This window comes from Opisthocomus hoazin, chromosome 4, assembly GCF_030867145.1.
Source record: "Opisthocomus hoazin isolate bOpiHoa1 chromosome 4, bOpiHoa1.hap1, whole genome shotgun sequence".
Classification (NCBI taxonomy): Eukaryota; Metazoa; Chordata; class Aves; order Opisthocomiformes; family Opisthocomidae; genus Opisthocomus; species Opisthocomus hoazin.
In genome coordinates this window covers 70,496,291-70,514,298 of record NC_134417.1, presented here as the reverse complement: position 1 = coordinate 70,514,298, position 18,008 = coordinate 70,496,291, and the positions used below count along the sequence as shown (strand labels likewise).

The 18,008-nt window shown below is 36.6% G+C and overlaps 1 protein-coding gene across 5 annotated transcripts in view; it reads right to left on the bottom strand.

Annotated features, from left to right (window-relative positions):
- Nucleotides 1-603: 603 nt before the first annotated feature.
- LOC104332508 (ATP-dependent translocase ABCB1-like) overlaps nt 604-18,008 on the bottom strand; it is a 61,827-nt gene continuing 44,422 nt past the window's right edge. For 4 of the 5 annotated variants that reach the window (XM_075419415.1, XM_075419416.1, XM_009937923.2 and 1 more), the window contains 9 exons: nt 17,008-17,091; nt 15,821-16,024; nt 10,321-10,421; nt 9,255-9,395; nt 7,016-7,172; nt 6,378-6,575; nt 3,945-4,151; nt 2,214-2,360; nt 604-834 (listed from right to left, as the gene is read on the bottom strand). In XM_075419415.1, the coding sequence (XP_075275530.1) occupies nt 628-834; nt 2,214-2,360; nt 3,945-4,151; nt 6,378-6,575; nt 7,016-7,172; nt 9,255-9,395; nt 10,321-10,421; nt 15,821-16,024; nt 17,008-17,091 (1,446 nt within the window). In that variant the 3' untranslated portion in view covers nt 604-627. Of the gene's footprint in view, nt 835-2,213; nt 2,361-3,944; nt 4,152-6,377; nt 6,576-7,015; nt 7,173-9,254; nt 9,396-10,320; nt 10,422-15,212; nt 15,396-15,820; nt 16,025-17,007; nt 17,092-18,008 lie in introns of those variants that run through there. The other variant, XM_075419418.1, reaches the window with a different exon arrangement.

Genomic DNA, 18,008 nt, shown 5'->3' with positions numbered 1-18,008 from the left:
GTTCTTAAGGCTGCACTTCTTCAATGATCATCAGTGAGATACTTGCCGTTCTAGGACCTTCGTTTTCAGCCTATGCCCATATTTTCAAGACCTTTTCTGTCATCCCAGGCTAAAACTCCACATTGCAACAGGAGACATCTCACATCAGGCTCCAGCTGACCTACCAGTTCTCATAACAAGCTGGCAACAAGCTTAATAGGCCGGGACTGACTATGCCTTACATGGGCACAGTGAGGATAAGGCTTGAGATTTGTTTCTGGAAATAGCAAAACTATTCTTACTGAGCATAAAAATGTTTGCAATTTGTTCACCATACACACATAATTAATGTGATTTTGACAGAGTTCAAAGCAAGCTAATATTAATTACATTTGGCTTAACATGCTTCTACTTTTATGAGTGCAATAATCCTCTTCTTTGGCCACATATTAGAGTGCTTTGAATAACGAAAACTAGTAGTGAGAAGCTGGTACATATTTACTTAGTATTTCTTGGTTTTGTAGGACTTATGAAAGGCAGGAGGAAAACCAAAAGTATCAAGACTGACTATTGAAATAATTAAAGTGACAAAAATAGCAGTATTAAAATAATAACAGTGACAAATCAGAGATAAGTACTGCCTTTAATTTACATGTTGCACGACCCACTTTGAACATTGACCAGAGAATAGTAAGTGCCTTTTTCAGCCAGGAGCTGCTGATGAGTCCCTTGCTCTATGATCTTGCCATTCTGGACCACAGCAATCTTGTCAGCATTTTGGATGGTGGAGAGGCGGTGAGCTATCACGATGCAGGTGCGACCTTCTCTGGCTTTATCCAGTGCTTCCTGGACAATCTGAACAATGAACAAACCAAAAGGTGAACTATTCTGGCAGCTGTCATGAGATATACCTCAGCTGGCATCTGTGAAGTAAGCTGTAATATGACAGTGAGGGAAAGGGAGCATCTGTGGCTTTAGCTTCCTGTTTTAGAATTTGCCTGTGTTGGCAAGGATCAAAACTGTCATAGCGGATGATGCCATGACAGCTGAGAGGATGAGATAGAATCAGGCTCATTACTGAGATGCATGGTAGGAGAACAAGAGAAAATAGTCATAAATTGTAAGAGAGGAGGTTCTGACTGGATATAAGAAAAATAAAGGATAATTAAGCACTGGAACATGGATAAAAGAGAGCTTGTTGAATCTCCTTGGAGATTTTCAAGGACCCTACTGGACACAGCACTAAGCAACATAGTTTGAATTCAGTATTAGCCCTTGTTTGAAGAGGAAGTTTGATTCGAGACCTTCAGAGGTCCCTTCCATGACTGATTAATTATACACGTGAGTTAAACCAGTAATCTTGGGTCAACTACTATCAAACTAGTTCTCATTATTTCACAGGGAGTCTCGTGAATCATGTTTTTCTTAAAGCTAGCACTGGCAGCAAAACACTAAGAATCTCTGCTTTGTTTTCTTTATTCCGTATGCTTATTAGTTCAGAATAAAAGAAGCGATGAAATTTCTGTACCTAACTGGCATATAATTAATAAAACAAAGAATCATGGAATTATTTAATGGCATTTTAGCCTCAAACCATATGTTTTTATGCCTAGAACTGATCAAAACTTATTCCATAGGGTTTGAGCTTTTCAGATTACGATATTTATAATATTTTCCTCATTAATAGTAAGTACTTGTGTAGAATCTGTGTTGATTTTCTACAGCTAGATTGTACTTCTGTTATACCAAGACTGCAGCTTTGGGCTTAAAAAAAGAAATATGTGTTCCAGCAAATTTTTCACTGGAAGTTTGCATATTAACCATGAGCAATGGGTGAAGCAAGAAAAATTATGAAAGCAAGATTTGGCCATTTCCCGGAAAAAAAGTTCTCTGGCAGCATCCACAGTCTTTTGAGCTTCTGAAGTTTGTGCTTCCTGATTCAATTTTGATAGCACTTTCCCAGTTGAAGCCTGAAGAATTCCAGGCAAAGAAAGGCCTTCTTCAGTGCTACTTCAGTCTGCCTACTGCCATACAGGTGCAAAAAAAAAAAAAATAAAAAAAATAAATTTTTTTGGCAAGGAACAGTAAGGCCTTTCTCTTTGTCTATTATTAGCATAAATATGCAGTTTGTGTAAAATACAGTTTTGGGCTGTAATCTGTGGGAGTGAAAACAATAATCATAATACCAACAAACATGGATTTAGATTCCAGACTCCTGTCTCACAATCAATTACCTTTTCACTTTCTGTATCTAAGGCAGACGTAGCTTCATCCAGTAGCAGAACTTGTGGCTGACGTACAAGAGCTCGGGCAATAGCAATACGTTGTTTCTGACCACCAGAAAGCTGAGTTCCCTTGTCTCCTACACGGGTATTGTATTTCTAGAAACAAGTTCAGATTATGAATACAAATTGATTCTGAAGTATATTTAAGCATATCAACCCTGACACCAGCCATCGATTAAGCTGTATATTCCATGCCAATAGCTCTCTGAAAACAGGTGGCCAGAATTTCTATCTGCCACAAATCTATAGATCTTTCACAAGACTTCTTTGCAGCATCAAGCATTTCATAAATTCAAAGCAACAACCCTTCTAAGGTTGGAAGGCAACGTTATTCTCAGTATTCTCGTTATTCTCACCAAACCTCAGTGAAAGTCTGTGATAAAACTAGGGATTAAACCCTACCTTAAAGACTCCAAGCTAGCATCCTAACCAATCAGTTATTCTAACCCATATTTATTCATCCTGAAGAAAAAAATAGCAATGTATAAGATGCATCAGTTTCAGGCCAAATTATATACTATATCTCAGTAGACATAGATATTTATACACTTCATCTGTATCTATACCACAGTTTTAGACAGTTATGTTTTTAATTTAGTTATGTGAATTGAGGTGGACCAGTCATGTCACCAGACAAACTCATGTGTAAGTCACAGTAGTCTTTAAGGTATTATATATTTGGTTGCAAAAAGCACCAAAGTCTTATGAGAAATCACTATATATCACAAGATTTCTCTACAAAGCTTTGGAAAGAGCAGGTCTTGAAAAGCCATTAGAAACTAAACATGATCCTCAAAAGTCATGGGCTTTGGCCTATCTTGTATTTTTTCAAGAAATGTAAAAAGCAGCTTAACAGCCTGAAATTGAGCTGAATATATACAACATACAACTAAGCTGGCAATCTCCTTGCTTCAGCAAGTTTTCAATACAAGTTAACATAGGTTAGAAACTGATTTGTCAAATCCACAGAAGAAAAATCCACCCAGAACTATTAAATAACAAAACATAATTTCTGCCTTAGGAAGTTACAAATTATGCAACGTTAGACGAGAATTCAAGGGAAATGTGATTAAATGTTTCGCCTTTTTGAATACTTATTTGTAAATATGTCTTGCTGGTCACTGCCTAGGATGAGATTTTGTGCATGGCAGACCTTTCATCTGACCCAAGATGTTAATTCTCACATTATTATGTGTTGGTCCGTTATATATATATATATATTACTAAGTATTTATAAATATATAAATACTTAGTAATTTTTGAACTGTAGAAATACAAGAAATTTAAATTCTGACTAAGTATAACCTGAATAAATGCATAAGAAACTTGCCAGTCTAGCAGAGTTTTTACATATGCTTGAGATAAATAGGAGCTTACAAAGAAATGTTTAACTTACTTCAAAAACCCCACCCCACACTTCCAGTTCTTGATTAGATATAATTGCGGATTTTCTTCCCTGATACCTTAAATGTCCAGCTCTCCGCCTGACAATGGAGTCTTCCAGAGTAAAAATAAGTATGGTAAACACAATTATGAAAGGATAAAATCTAAAAATCAGTTTCAGATCTATTTGCATCTCAGGGAAGTGTTGCACCCCAGGGAATCATAAATGGACACCATTTTTCCCTGCCACATTAGGTCACCTCCAGATCCAAAAAGGAGATAAAATTAATAACTTACATCTGGCAGAGAGTCAATGAAGGAATGAATGTTGGCTTCTTTTGCTGCATTAACAATTTCCTCGTGTGACACCTGCCGACTGTTATCTCCATATGCGATGTTTTCAGCAATGGTGCAGTCAAATAGCATTGGTTCTTGCGAGACAATACCAATCTGAGCTCTCAGCCACTGGATATTTAGTCTCTTTGCATTTTTACCATCAAAAAGCTGAGAACCCAAACATTTAAAATTCAGTCACATGGCTATATGTGTATTTGAGACTTGCTGTAAATTCGTACACAGAATTTGTGCAATTGCAGCTCTTTCCTTAGAGATACCATACTGAAAGCCCACATAATCCCTTTCCCTCCCTCTCCTCTAGGTTCCATAATTTTCTAAGGGCTATTATATAAAAGTAAGGATAGTCCCCTCTGCAGCTTCAGTCCTTTTCTTTGCTTCAAGATTTAATCAGGTTTTTGAAGACAGTGGAAGATAGGATATGCTGAGGCAACTCTAAAGAGTTTTGGGTAAAGTTCTTTCACTTCCTCCTGTGGTGGGAAAACTTTCCTTTGTGTTGCATATATATTCCCACTGAAGGAACATACTGGCAGCAGTATTCCATTAAAGGAAAGGAAGAGTTGGGTTCATTCATTCACACACTTCTATGCCAAGCATCCAACCTTAACTTTAATTGTGATGTAATGCCCGACAATGGACAAATTTACTTCTGGATTCCTTAAGACATCATTTGCTTTCTTTTCATTATTTTCTTTATTGGCAACTCTGTCACACTTGTACTAAATTTGGCTACTTTGTTGTTATCATTGTCTGTTAGATAAATGACAACAGAAATTTTTTTTCTGCATAGATCTGTGTCATAATTACACAAGTCATATAAACTTGGACACAAATGTATCGGGATATTAAGAGGGCTGTGACATCTTCACTAGTATCACCCAGTGCAGTGCTCAGGCTTTGTGTTGAGTGACATGATCAGCTGGGTAATTCTCCCTTCATAGCACGGCTACTGGACATGATTAATCTACTAATTCCACAGTTTGTTCTAGAACAGCCCATTCACAGACAATATAATTGTTTTTAAAAGGAAAGAGATCATAATGAGCCTGATTCAAAATCCACTGAAATCAGTGGCAGCATTTCTACATGTGGTGATGTTGGGGGGGAGGGAGGGAAAGCTAGAGAAAGGAGAAATTGCTTTCAACTACATAGGTATTTGCAATTTCTTTTCCTTAGAATTCCAAAGGATTTGCAGGCTGCTAAGGTCTGCTTCCTTATTTGATGTGATAAATCACTGACGAAACTACACAACTCAGTTGTTATGCCTTTTGGATCCACCATACCAAATAGCACAACTTTTAGGCATAGTTACTCTCTTTACCACACAAGCATAGTGCTAACTGTTCTGAACAGCTGTTCTTCTGACAGTGCTTTTAGGCACACACTCCTTTCACTCAGTTCACATTGCAAGCTTGTGAATTAGTCCACCATTTTCATGGTGTCTGTCATAGGTCCGTGCTTTTCCATTCAGTAAACCATTGTTGGTTATTTATGGATAGAAGGTCAAAAACATTGGTAATGGAGTTCCACTTGGTTACACATACTTTTGGGGCACCTATGCTGATTCTTTCTACACATCACTTTGCTACACTGAACCTGTACGGGCATTTCCAACCTCAAAAAAATCTTTCCCATTGCATCTAGGCCTTATTAAGTATTGCTTTATCTTTCATGAGTATCTCTGCAGAGACAGGTTCTGAAATCGTTCTTATTCCCACCTCATCCAACCCAAAACATGTGGATTCTTTTTCAAACAAAATCTCTGAGCACTTTTGCATCAAAGAGAAAATGGCAATAAACAATACCTCTGTATGAGAAAAAAACATGTAAAGTTGCTGAATAATTAGTGTGGGAAACTCTACCTGTATTTTAAACCAAAATTACTAAAAGTATTTATAATCTATCACTTGGTAAGTGGGCATACTCTGAAAGATGTTTCTGACAAGTAAAAATTATGATAAAAATTATTTTTGTCAATGTTCACTGTTTTAGGGAAGAACATAGATGGCAAATTCTGTTATTACATTATAAAGAAGTAGATACATACATTTAATAACTTTTAAAATGTTTTTAACATAAAAGCCTCAGGAGATTTGCTCTGAATTCAAAGCCATCATTAGGCTGTGGATCAGGCATACTTTTACCACAAAGATCTTGTTCCATTAGTTCATTATAATGTGGGAAACTGGGACCTTCTTCACAATATTATTTCATCACATTTAAACAAGGAACCCTAATGAGCCACTGCTTATCTTTAATATTAAAAATATTTGAAGAATAAAACTAGAAATATCTATTATACTTTATCACATCACAGAAAACCAGATAAGCACATCCTCACTCAACAAGTTCATATGTTCTTACAAAAATACTTACCATTTCTCCATCAAGCGGATCATAAAATCTCTCAAGCAGCTGAACAACAGTGCTCTTTCCACAGCCACTGCTACCAACAAGAGCCAGAGTTTGTCCCTTTTCTACTTTTAGATTCAAACCTTCGAGAATTTTGACCTGTGGTCGGTTTGGGTAGTTAAATGCCACATCTTTGATGGTTATGTTTCCCCCAAATGTTTCCTACAATTGAAATAGTATCACTGTTACATCTTTAAGACAATTTGACAGGTGATTCAAAGAGAATTGCAGAAGTCTTTTTTCCCCCCACTGAACTCAATAGACTTCTGCGTTGGCTGGAATGCTGATTGTAACTCTGTGGTCTGATCTTTGTGAAGCTATAAAATCAAAGTACAGCACAGATGCTTGTAATTCTTCTGGTTGAATTCCACACAAGTTGTACCTTAACCAGATATTCAAAACAAATAACCATTAGACAGTGTGGGCAAAAGCTGGACTCACAACAGACAACTTTGTCCATGTTGTGTTTGGATAAGGTGTCAAGAACACATGGAGATAAGGAAGCAATCAGAACGAGAAAAAAAATCAGATTGAAGGAAGTGAGAAGAGTACTGTCCATATGGTCAATAAACAATCCTGCCAGTTACACATGGCTTACTTACAGGCTTCTCTCCTTCCTCACTGTAACTATCTATTGAGGGTACTCTTTCAAACAGCAGAAACAAGTGGGCTGCTGATATCTTGGCTTTGGCATAGTCTGGAGCAAAAGAGCTGGTTTGTCCTAATGCCATTGCACCAAATACAACAGCTGAAAACACTCTGTGAAGGAAATCAGGAAAAAAAGAAACCAATAAATACACAATGAAAAAAGGGACTATTGAAATGGGGTTGCAGTCAACTTTTTATTTTACTCAGAGCAAAAAAGGGACTAAATTTTAAAAGAATAGTGTAGTAACCAACTATTATTGTTTTAATTACTCATTTAGCTCCAGAACTTTGGTTTTATCCCCCTTCAATGAAGTGAGATAAACAAGAATCCATTCCAAACTCAATATTTTTGGTATTTATTAGCACTAATTTCTTTAATTATTAATACTGGTTAACTATATTCTCAACGGGGGCTAGGAGGAAAGTGGTCAATGGATGGCAAAATCGTTACTCTAATCCTGTTCCATCGTTACTGTGTTTTCCTCTCTATGGTTCAATGACCTCTGGGAGTTAATGATTCAGTTTTAAGGCATCAACGAAAATAAGAAATCAAGCCTGTAACCAGGTGACAATAAAGATTTAATTTGCTATCACAGCTTTGCTGGAAAAATCTGAACATAACACCAAAAAAAGTTTGAAAACTACACTATTATTGTTATATGGTGAACGCAGATGTATCTTTACAGGCTATATTAGAATGGTTTAAGAACTTGCTGTCCTCAGCTATTAATTACTGCCACACAATGCAGAATTACTCATCACTGAGAAATGGTAATTGACATATGACACCTCTTAGCCTGTTTTAAGGCAAAGGAAAATAAATTCATTTATAAGAATTTTTATCTTTTATCTTCAGAGATATATAAACTAATCTGTTTTATTCTGCACTTCAACAGCCTAGAAGGGCTCACATAGTTTTAGGTCAGACAATCCCTTCCAAATCTAACTGAACCATTGGAAGTTCACTTCCCCCAGCTGGCTAGAGATGTTCAGCTAGCGGATCAGATGCAGACACTTTCCATCATCTTCCAGTCAAAATGAGCTGTGTTAACTATCTTTACTCAGGTTGCCAACAAAAAATTGGTATGATTGGCCTTTGTTAGGTATTGAGGTCACCGATATCCATACTCGTAGGATCTCATTATTTTCATATTTGTTTCCATAGGCCTGTATTGAGCTATTGCCTCTTAAATTAGGAATCCTATTCCTTCTAAGTTTACATATGATCTGAAATAAAGTGACTTTGGTTATAATAGAGGCTTTTAGGTATTATGGTAAATGATTGGATAAACAGCGATTATAAATCCAAAATATAAAGGTAAGAAGCTAAGGATAAGCTATAATTTAAAAATCACTTCTTTAATTTTTGTATAGTTTCTGCCCCTAAAAGCCTATAAAGTGCCCCTAGAGACAAATAATTGTACTATTCCTTGTGTAATTTCAGATTGGGATGGATACACCTTCTAAGAATACTGCAAATTAGAATCATATTTTAGTTGCAATTCCTGTCTAAATTAAAATTAAAATGGTCCACCTGACTATGAGTATGTACAGTACTCTACATACTGTTGTTACATTCATCATTCGTACTTTCATTTCCCACAAAACATTGGCTCATTTAAGTGAAGAAGCTTCTTATCAGAATGTCATCTAAAATAATTTAGCTATCCTTCCGTTACAGTGAACAGCATCCACCTTATGGAATCCTGTCCTCCAATTATTTAACAGGTATTTAGAGCAGATTTCAAATTTCAGTGGATAAACCTGACATTCAAATAACAAAGATTATGATGACCTAGTCTTAAAAAGATTTTTGCAATATTGTTATGTTGCAATAAACAGATACAACTATGTATTTTGTAGAATATACAGGGGACCTCACAGCTACATGAACAATAAAATTTGTGAGAATAAACAAAGTGATGTAAACAGGATACTGTTTCAATCTCTGGAAAACATAATAGTCCCAAATAAATACAGAAAAGGAGATCCAAAATCAGGCCTACTTGAACAGCTCAGACTCTGTAGTCACCCACAGTATCCACTTTGTAATATGCTTTCATTATATTTAAGTACAGAGGAATAATTATCCTGTTTTCTCATAGCTTACCCAATGAATTCATGATATCTCTAGCAGTAAACAAAGACCTTTTTCTCGACTGACAGAAAAAAGATTGCAAAAGAGATACTTACAAAAACACACTTTTATATTCCATGTGTCCATTTACAACTAGATAGGCACCAAACCGGAAACAGCCAGCATAGGTAAAGAACATCATTGCTTGTGAAAGGGCAAAACAAATTCCAAATATATGTGCCTTCTTCACAGAATTTCTGTAAGAAAGAATGCATCTTTTCATTAAAATGTGCAATCGCACATAAGTCCTAGTATGCAAAACTTAATTAATTGATTTCAGATTATATTGTTATGAATGGGAAGTGTGAGCAATCCCATTAATGTCAACTCCGAGAATAGTTAGGCACTGTCCTGCAAGTTGTGAGATATGGACTCAAAACTTGGCAGCCTGAGAAAAAAGCTGAAGTAATATCTTTTACATCCTGCACTGTGCTCTAACCACTCAATTATTATGCTGGATGTATTAGCAGCACCACTACTTGTCTCCCATCATATCTGTGTACATATGCTGTCATTTACTTTTCTCATGGATGTCTAAAAATAAATCATTTCGTTCTAGAATGAATAAAACTTTAATTGATGGTATCTTTTTCAGTGTTTAAACTAAGTTCAAGACTCTTTAATTTTTATTTAGTCCAGGTAGATTTATATTCCTTTTTTTCTTTCGGTGACAAACCAACAAGTAATCAAATGTTTTCAATCCTATTCATACTTTCAAAAATGGCTTAATGCAATAATCAATTTGCATTAAAAAAATTTTAATTAAATATCTGAAACACTTCAGGTGGGAGGTTAGATTAGACGACTTCTGAATCTCATTTAAAACTAACATTTTTTCCATACCAAGTGACATTGCCAATAGTAGACAATACCAATAGTACCACAGAAAATTAGTTAAATCAAAGAACAAAAGTTAAATCAAAGAACAAAAATGTTGGCTGTCAGCTGCATTTGTTAATAAAAAAAATATGAAAAATATTTACATTAATTCTGAGGTAATTCAGTTATACATTAAATCATATACACTAACAAAAAAAAGGTCATTGTTAGCCCAAGTAAATGTTTGTAATTTATTCTATAATTTAAATACTTTTTTTTTTAGCTTAGTTGTTTTTGTTATACCTGTATGGTCCATGCAAATGTTCTCCATACATCAACTCAAATTTTCTTTCTCGGGTCAAACTAACAACAGTTCTAATATTTTCTATGGCTTCTGTGGCAATCTGCAATAGAAACACAAATATTTTAAGCAGAAGTTAAGATTTTGTTGCAATTCCTTATTCTAAACTAATAAAAAGAGTCTGCTGGAATACAATTTTGTATTTTTTTATAATTATTACTAAAATCATGGACCTTTGAGACCAAAAGTAAGCATTTTACATTTTTCTTTGTATGACAGTGAGATTTTCTGGTGATGCTCAGAATTTTCTGATAAGACCTCTTTAATGTCCTCCATATAAGTAGTGAAAAACCATTAGACAGCAGTAACAATTATGGAGAAGATATTCTATAAGAAAAATGGCAATTTAGCATTCAGTTTCCAGTCCACTGAGTTTGGGCTATAATCAGAATGTCCAGGTTACTTATGTGCTTAAAGACTAACTTAGATCTCTGCAGTAAATATTTGATCTGATCAATAATACCTTCTTTAAGCTTGCAGATTCTTTACACACACAAAGGTACCTAGTAACATCTGAAGGCAGTAGACGCACATCAACGTGGGAGCAACTGATTTCAAGGCTTTTATGTAATCTGTTAAGTCTATGTAGGTGTCCATAAAGTCTTCCTCAACGAGCACACAGTGAGGCTAGGAGCCTATATGGTCAATTCAGTCCATATGCATGTAGAAGAGGATGATATTTAGAAATGGCCAACAGAAAACACCTGGAACAGTCATATCTCTTTAGACACCAGAACTAGTGCTGCATCCCTCTGCTCACCTCTGGTTGAAACAGCGGGCTTGAGACCATGACCTACACATTGTCTCCAGTGCAGTATGTGGTATGTTGGGTATTCCAGTCGGCCTTAACCGCTGTTGCTCTGGGAGAGTAGGCATTCCCACAGGTACTGTACATACCTGACAATCCCATAGGCATGGATGTTTTCAATTTCTTAATGCATCTCAAATAGTGTTAAATACCTATATCTAGGCTCTTTTCAGTTGCCAATCAGCCTCATATCTAAGGGTGGGTATTTAGCACGAGACCTCACTTATGAGCATAGATACTGTACAAATGCACAGTAATAAGTCTGTTTATAAGTCAGAGAACTGTATGTACAAGAAAGTATACGTTATCAAGAAATGAATACAGACAATGCCAACAGTAATGTAGCTAGACTTTTGTAGATCTTGTCTACAAAACATCCTCAAGGCTTTAAGATATTTTGCTGAAATACACATTTCATACTTTATGCTTTTCACTTCAGAAGGACTATAAAGTAAGGTTAAAGGAAAATATAACTGAAGGAACATATATCTAGACAAAAGACTCAATGAGTGAACTTTTCATCTTAGCAACCAGAACTGGCCATGGGGGCACAAGACTACAGGGCTATACGTAACTCAAGGTACAAACCTGAAGATAACTACTAGATGGCAACTGCCCAGGAAAAGGGGAGCAATCGGATATGTCTGCTTGCATATTCATGCAGATTTAGATAATAAAAGAAGGGCTTCATGTAGTGATGGTGTTTTTTCAGCACTGAATTCCTATTTATGCCTGGGTTTCCCCCACAGGTGTGGTGAGTCCCCTGATTCTTGGTATTTAAGTGTTTGAAGCTGGGAGAGGTTTTTTTCCCCATGAGACTGGCAATGTTTTTTAACATCCTAAAATTTACCACAATTCAATCTTAACATTATGTTAAAATTTCAATTTTAGAAAGCATAGAACAGATATGCATTTATTTTCCATAATATTGTTACTGCATTTGGTGTATCACGTGGCTCGTATTTTCCATAAAGCTCTTGGAGAACCAGTGCTTTGGAACACTGTGTTTCTCTGGACCCAGTGCCTTGAATTCTCTCTGTTTCCAGCTCATGCTTAGAAGCCAGCAAAGTCCCAGTTCTGCACAAAGTTTTCTGAACTGAGCACTTACACAAAAAGCAGGAGAGAAGCTTCAGGGAGAAGCACGAGCACTTTTAATAAGTTATTGTACTATGACAGGCCTGCCAGTGTCCCTTCAGTGCCTGGCAAAATTATGCAGAAGGTTATTCTGGGAGTTACTGAAAAACACTTGAGAGAGAACGCAGTCATTGGTCATAGCTAGCACAGGTTCACAAAGTCCTATTTAACTAATTTAATTTCCTTTTATGACAAGGTCACCCATCCAGTTGACCAAGGGAAGATGGTATATGTGGGGTTTTTTTATTTTAGCAAAGCTTTTGACACTATCTCTCACACTATCCTTCCAGACAAAATGTCCAGCATACAGCTAGACAAGTCAATAATACATTGGCTGAACAGTTGTCTGACGAGTTGGACTTAAAGAGTTGTAGTAAATGGAGTTACATCAGGCTGGCAGCCAGTCACTAGTGAGGTTCCACAGGGCTCAATTTTAGGGCCAGTGCCCTTTAATGTTGTTAGAAATGATCTGGATCTAAGAGTCGAATGTACACTAAGTAAGTTTGGTGATGATACTAAATTAGGAGGAGCTGTGGACTCCCTTGAGGGCAGAGAGGTATCATAGAGAGATCTGGATAGACTATAGAGCTGGGTAATTACCAGCCATACGAAATTTAACAAGAGCAAGTGCCGGATTCTGCACCTGGGACAGGGTAATCCTGTACATACAAATTAGGGGATGAGAGACTGGAGAGCAGCCCCACAGAAAGAGATCTGGAGGTCTGGGTTAATGACAAGTTGAATATGAGTCGACAGTGTGCCCTGGCAGCCAAAAGGGCCAGTTATGTCCTGGAGTGCATGAAACACAGCACAGCTAGGTGGTTCAGGGAGGTGATTGTCCCACTCCACACTGCGATGGTGTGGCCCCACCTTAAGTATTGAGTGCAATTTCAGGCCCCTCAACATAAGGACATCGAACTATTAGAGTGTGTCCAGAGGAGGGTGACCAGGATGGTGAAAGATCTTGAGGGCAGGACTTATGAAGAGCAGTTGAGGTCACTTGGTTTGTTCAGTTTAGAGCAGAGAAGGCTGAGGGGTGACCTCATCACAGTCTGCAACTTCCTCAAGGGGGAGCAGCAGAGGGGAGGTGCTGATCTCCTCTCTCTGGTGACCAGTGGTAGGACCCGAGGAAATGGTATGAAGCTGCCTCAGGGGAAGTTCAGACTGGACATTAGGAAAAAGTTCTTCACTGAGAGCGTAGTGGGTCACTGGAACAGGGTCCCCAGGGAAGTGGTTGCGGCACCAAGCCCGTCAGAGTTCAAGGAGCGTCTGGAGGACACTCTTAGTCATATGGTTTAGTTTTAGGTAGTCCTATGAGGAGCAGGGACTCAGACTTGATAATCCTTATGGGTCCCTTTCAATGCAAGATATTCTATGATTCTATGAACAGAATGAAAATCTATTCTGAAAAGTGATTCTGTATATTATGTCTTATAGGACACCAGAGTTATGGCAATTCATCACACAGTTCAAATGCCCACAGTTTAAAACAGAAAAAAAAAAAGCCCTCCATACTCCACTACTTTTATCTAAGTTAAACCACAAACCAGAAAACATTTTTCTTCATGAACTGTTACCAAAGATTTTTAAACTGTGGTACTGTTATATCTGTTCTAAAATATAGGGATATAATTATCTTATAGCCTCAGTAATGCTTGTGCCACTGTTTGAAAATTTACATATAATTGGCTAACTCATAGATTTGAATGTAGTACACAATGTTAATTATAACAAAGATATTGAATGTAATACACAATGTTAAAAGAGACAACAAAGAAATTAAATAGATTTTATTCTTCTTAGTTATATCGTCTCACCAATACTCGAAGGAGTAGTCTTTTTTTTCATTAGTAGAGTAAATTCAGCAACCCTTTGCAGAAAGCAAATTTTCCAGGTAGAACCCCATTTCCTCTGAGGAAAACTGATCTTTAAAAAATTGGTAATTGGATAAAATTCCTGTAGTGTAGTGCTTGCTTAGGTGGCCTTGAGAGTGGAAACTTACACATTGCTAAGAAAAGCAAGTATTTTCTCAAGATTTACAAAAAAAATCATAATTTTTGTAACCCCTGTGCTAATTCTTCATAACCTGTTGCATTAAGACAGTCTCTAGTGCCTATTCCAAGAATTGTCAACTTTTTTCTGACATATCTTGAAACAAAACAATATGAAATAAATGTTCAACCATTAGAAAGAAGAAGCAGAAGAAATGTAGCCAGTTGAAACGAAAGGAAATGCATCCTTTGGTTTGTACAAAAAAGCCCATGGAAAGATCCTTACATAGAATTTGTTGTGGACTTGGAGGGACAAAAAGGTTTTCCAGCAACTTTATCTACAGACATGATGGAAGGAAATAAAACTCATTTAGTAAACAGGAGTTACTGGGTTCATATCCAGATTAAGACACCTGAATTTAGGGGTCTAAGATACCACTGTAGTCAGTGGATACCTATTCAACAGAACTAGAAAGCAATTCAGCTGCTTAGGCACTATGTGCCTACCTTGTCTCTTTCTCCAGGATCTTTGACTGGAGTCAGAAGGACTCCAATTCAGTTGCCCACATGCAGGTGGCTTGTGCCATTGGAGATGCTCTAGGATACTCAAAACATTTGGGTAAGGCACGGCAGATATGACACAGAACATAGAGTAGAGCCATGCCCTTCTGAAATGGCAGATGAAGGCCACCCAGACACTATGGCAACTCCAATAACTGTCAGGGGACATTAGACTGCTATCACATATGCTGACACATACATTTAAACACCAGTTCTGAAGATTAATACCATTCCTTATGTGCATGGCCTAAATGAATATCTTCTCAACAACTTTTAAAAACAGTAGGACATAGGAAGGGATTTTAGAAAAGTTTTACCTTGAAGAAAGCAATATCTGGGAAGTGATGAAATAGTTGTTCTGTCCCAAAGGGATTTTTGGAATGAAGTGACATTAAATGCCTTCATTTAATTTCTTAAACAAGAGTCTAGCCATCTTGCTTTTCAGTGCTCATCTTTCTCTTCCACTCAAGAAATAAATGAATAGCAAACAGACACAGAAACCAGTGGATATATACATACTATCCTGCAAACATCAATAAGATGAAAGAGAAAAAAAAGAGGGGTATAACATACGTAAGATAGATGACATGCCAAAAACAGATGACAGAAAAGAAAAAAGAGAATGTCAAAATGAAGAGGGTTGCAAAATAAGGAAAATAGATTATCAGAACAGGAAGAAGAAAAGAATGTAACTGAATAGTGCTTAGCACATTCTGAGGTCTATCAGTTATAAAAATAAATACCAGTTAACAACAAAAGTCTTCAATTATTATTGAAGAGGTGTTACGCTCTTTAGGTCTACTAGTGTAACTACATAGAGTCTGGCTGTCCCTGGAAGTCAAATATTACAATATGTTCTGTATTTGGAAGTAATACATCCATCAACAATGTTTTGGTAAACATGACTTTATACATTACACAGAAATGGATAAACTTCTCTGGACCCACCTTTCCTGCAGCTTCCAGCTCTTCTTTATCTTTTTTAGCATGCCCAGCCAACATCTTCATTTCAATCATTCCTGCCACTGCAATGATTGGCACAACAGCTAAGAGTAGCAGGGTCAACTGCCAGCCATAAACTAATGATATAATAATTCCAGTCCCCAGGTTAGCTACGTTTTGGGCAATTAATGCCAGTCTGACACCAGTTGCCTGGAGGAAAAAACAAGACATTGCTTGCTAAAGTAACTGCATCTTAAATAAGGAAAACATTCTCACATATATTATTCCTGATTCTCTAAACACTATTTAGAAAGTCTTCACTCAGTTTTTCTAAATTTCAACATGGGAGCTTCTTAAATGACTTTGTAAAAAATTATCTAGAACACATTTAATTATTCTCTCCCCATATTCTGATCACTTAAATTTTCACCGCAATTTCTAAATTCTGCTCTTGAAGCTGAACAGACGTTGAGCGTATTGCATATTTACATTTACAGCTAAACATTAAAATCTGTCACATTTTGTAGATCGTGCAGCTAGTTTTGTAAGTCACCCCATGGAGCCCAATGAAAAAGAAAATTAAACATTTAACTTATAAAGCTAAAGATACTACAGAATTCCTCAGTTCAGAAAAAAAGCACATAACTTCAAGTAGCAGTAGAAATTTACTCAAGCATACATGAATAATTACTTTTGGTGCTCTTTAGCCTGATATTACAGACCCCTGAAAATCCACAAATTACTTCTGAAGAATCTCCAAAAAGTAACAAGGAAAAGGAAGTTTATTGCTACTACATCTGATGTTTTTCATATAAGGAATCCATACGATCAGAAAAGTAGTAGGAGGTCATAAACTGAACAAATTTAGTTGCATGTCTTTAGGTAAATAAAATACGTCTAAACAGACTTTTTAGATAATGAAATTCTTAATTAATTTGTTTAACAATGAAGATCACAATACAGCACAGTAGCAAACCTAAAAAAAGGTTTAAAAGTTTACTTGGAAATTATTTTGTAAGTGTATATTACCATCATTATTATAAAACACATCAGTGCATTCTACACTAGCTATCGTTTTATACTAAATTTTAGTCACCAAAGTGAAGACTGTTATCCAACCAGTCAAACCCAAGCTGCAACTTTACTACATATTAAACCAAATATGAAAAATTCCAAACCAAAATTTTACTTACTCCTTTTACTTGGGAGGCATCATTAGCAAGTCGTGTAGTTAATGCTCCAGTGCTATTTTTAGAATTGTCAAACCAGCCCATGTCCTACAATAAGAAACATTTTTCTTAGGACCAGATTTTGGACATTTCATATAAACCACAAAGTAGAACTGAGGTCTACCTAATGTAACTGAGTTCAGTGTTAGAAAACTGTGTATGTGGCAGTGCACCAGTTCTGCATATTTAATTAAGTCTAATACCTTCATTGTACAATGCATATTTTTAGACAGAAGTGTATGCTTGTCGATGATCTGATGTGTACACTGTCACTGCTAAGAAGGAAGGAGAGCAGCCTGGGGGATTCCCCAAACCAAGATACACCCTCCCCCACTGCTGCTGTATCTGCATCTCCTCGGAGGAGGTGACTCTTCAGTCACACTCCTTCGCAATTGCAAAGCTGTTTGGGGATGAATTAAGTGTAAAGGATTTTCAACATAAAAAATCCCGATTCATTGCTTTGTTTCCCCCCAGACTGAAGAGGCTTGTTTGGCCTGACACAAAAAAAACCCAAATCAAACTGGTCTATCTGGTCAGAGACAATTGTTGGGGTCAGGTACACAGTTTATACTTTATTCACCATGTGACCAAATATCTGATTTAAACTTTCATGTGTAAAATGCATTGAACAAAGACCTGGTGATGTAGTACAGGCATTTGTGACCTCAAGACTCCATTGTAAGATTGCTCTTCCATTAGGTTTTCAGTGAGGCTGATCTATAAAACATAGTTTTTCAGACCACAACAGCTTAGTGTCTGCATTGCAAATAGTCATGTTCACATGAATCAAATTCTGTGTCTACAAGTAGCTTTATGTGCAAGACATAAAACTTCAGAAATATTATATTGTATGTTTGAAAGTCTAAAATACTGATTCTGAAATCATGCAAGATTAAGGCCAGTTTAGATAACTCCGTGAATTACTGAAAAACACTACGAAATATTTATATTTTAATTCTCTGAAA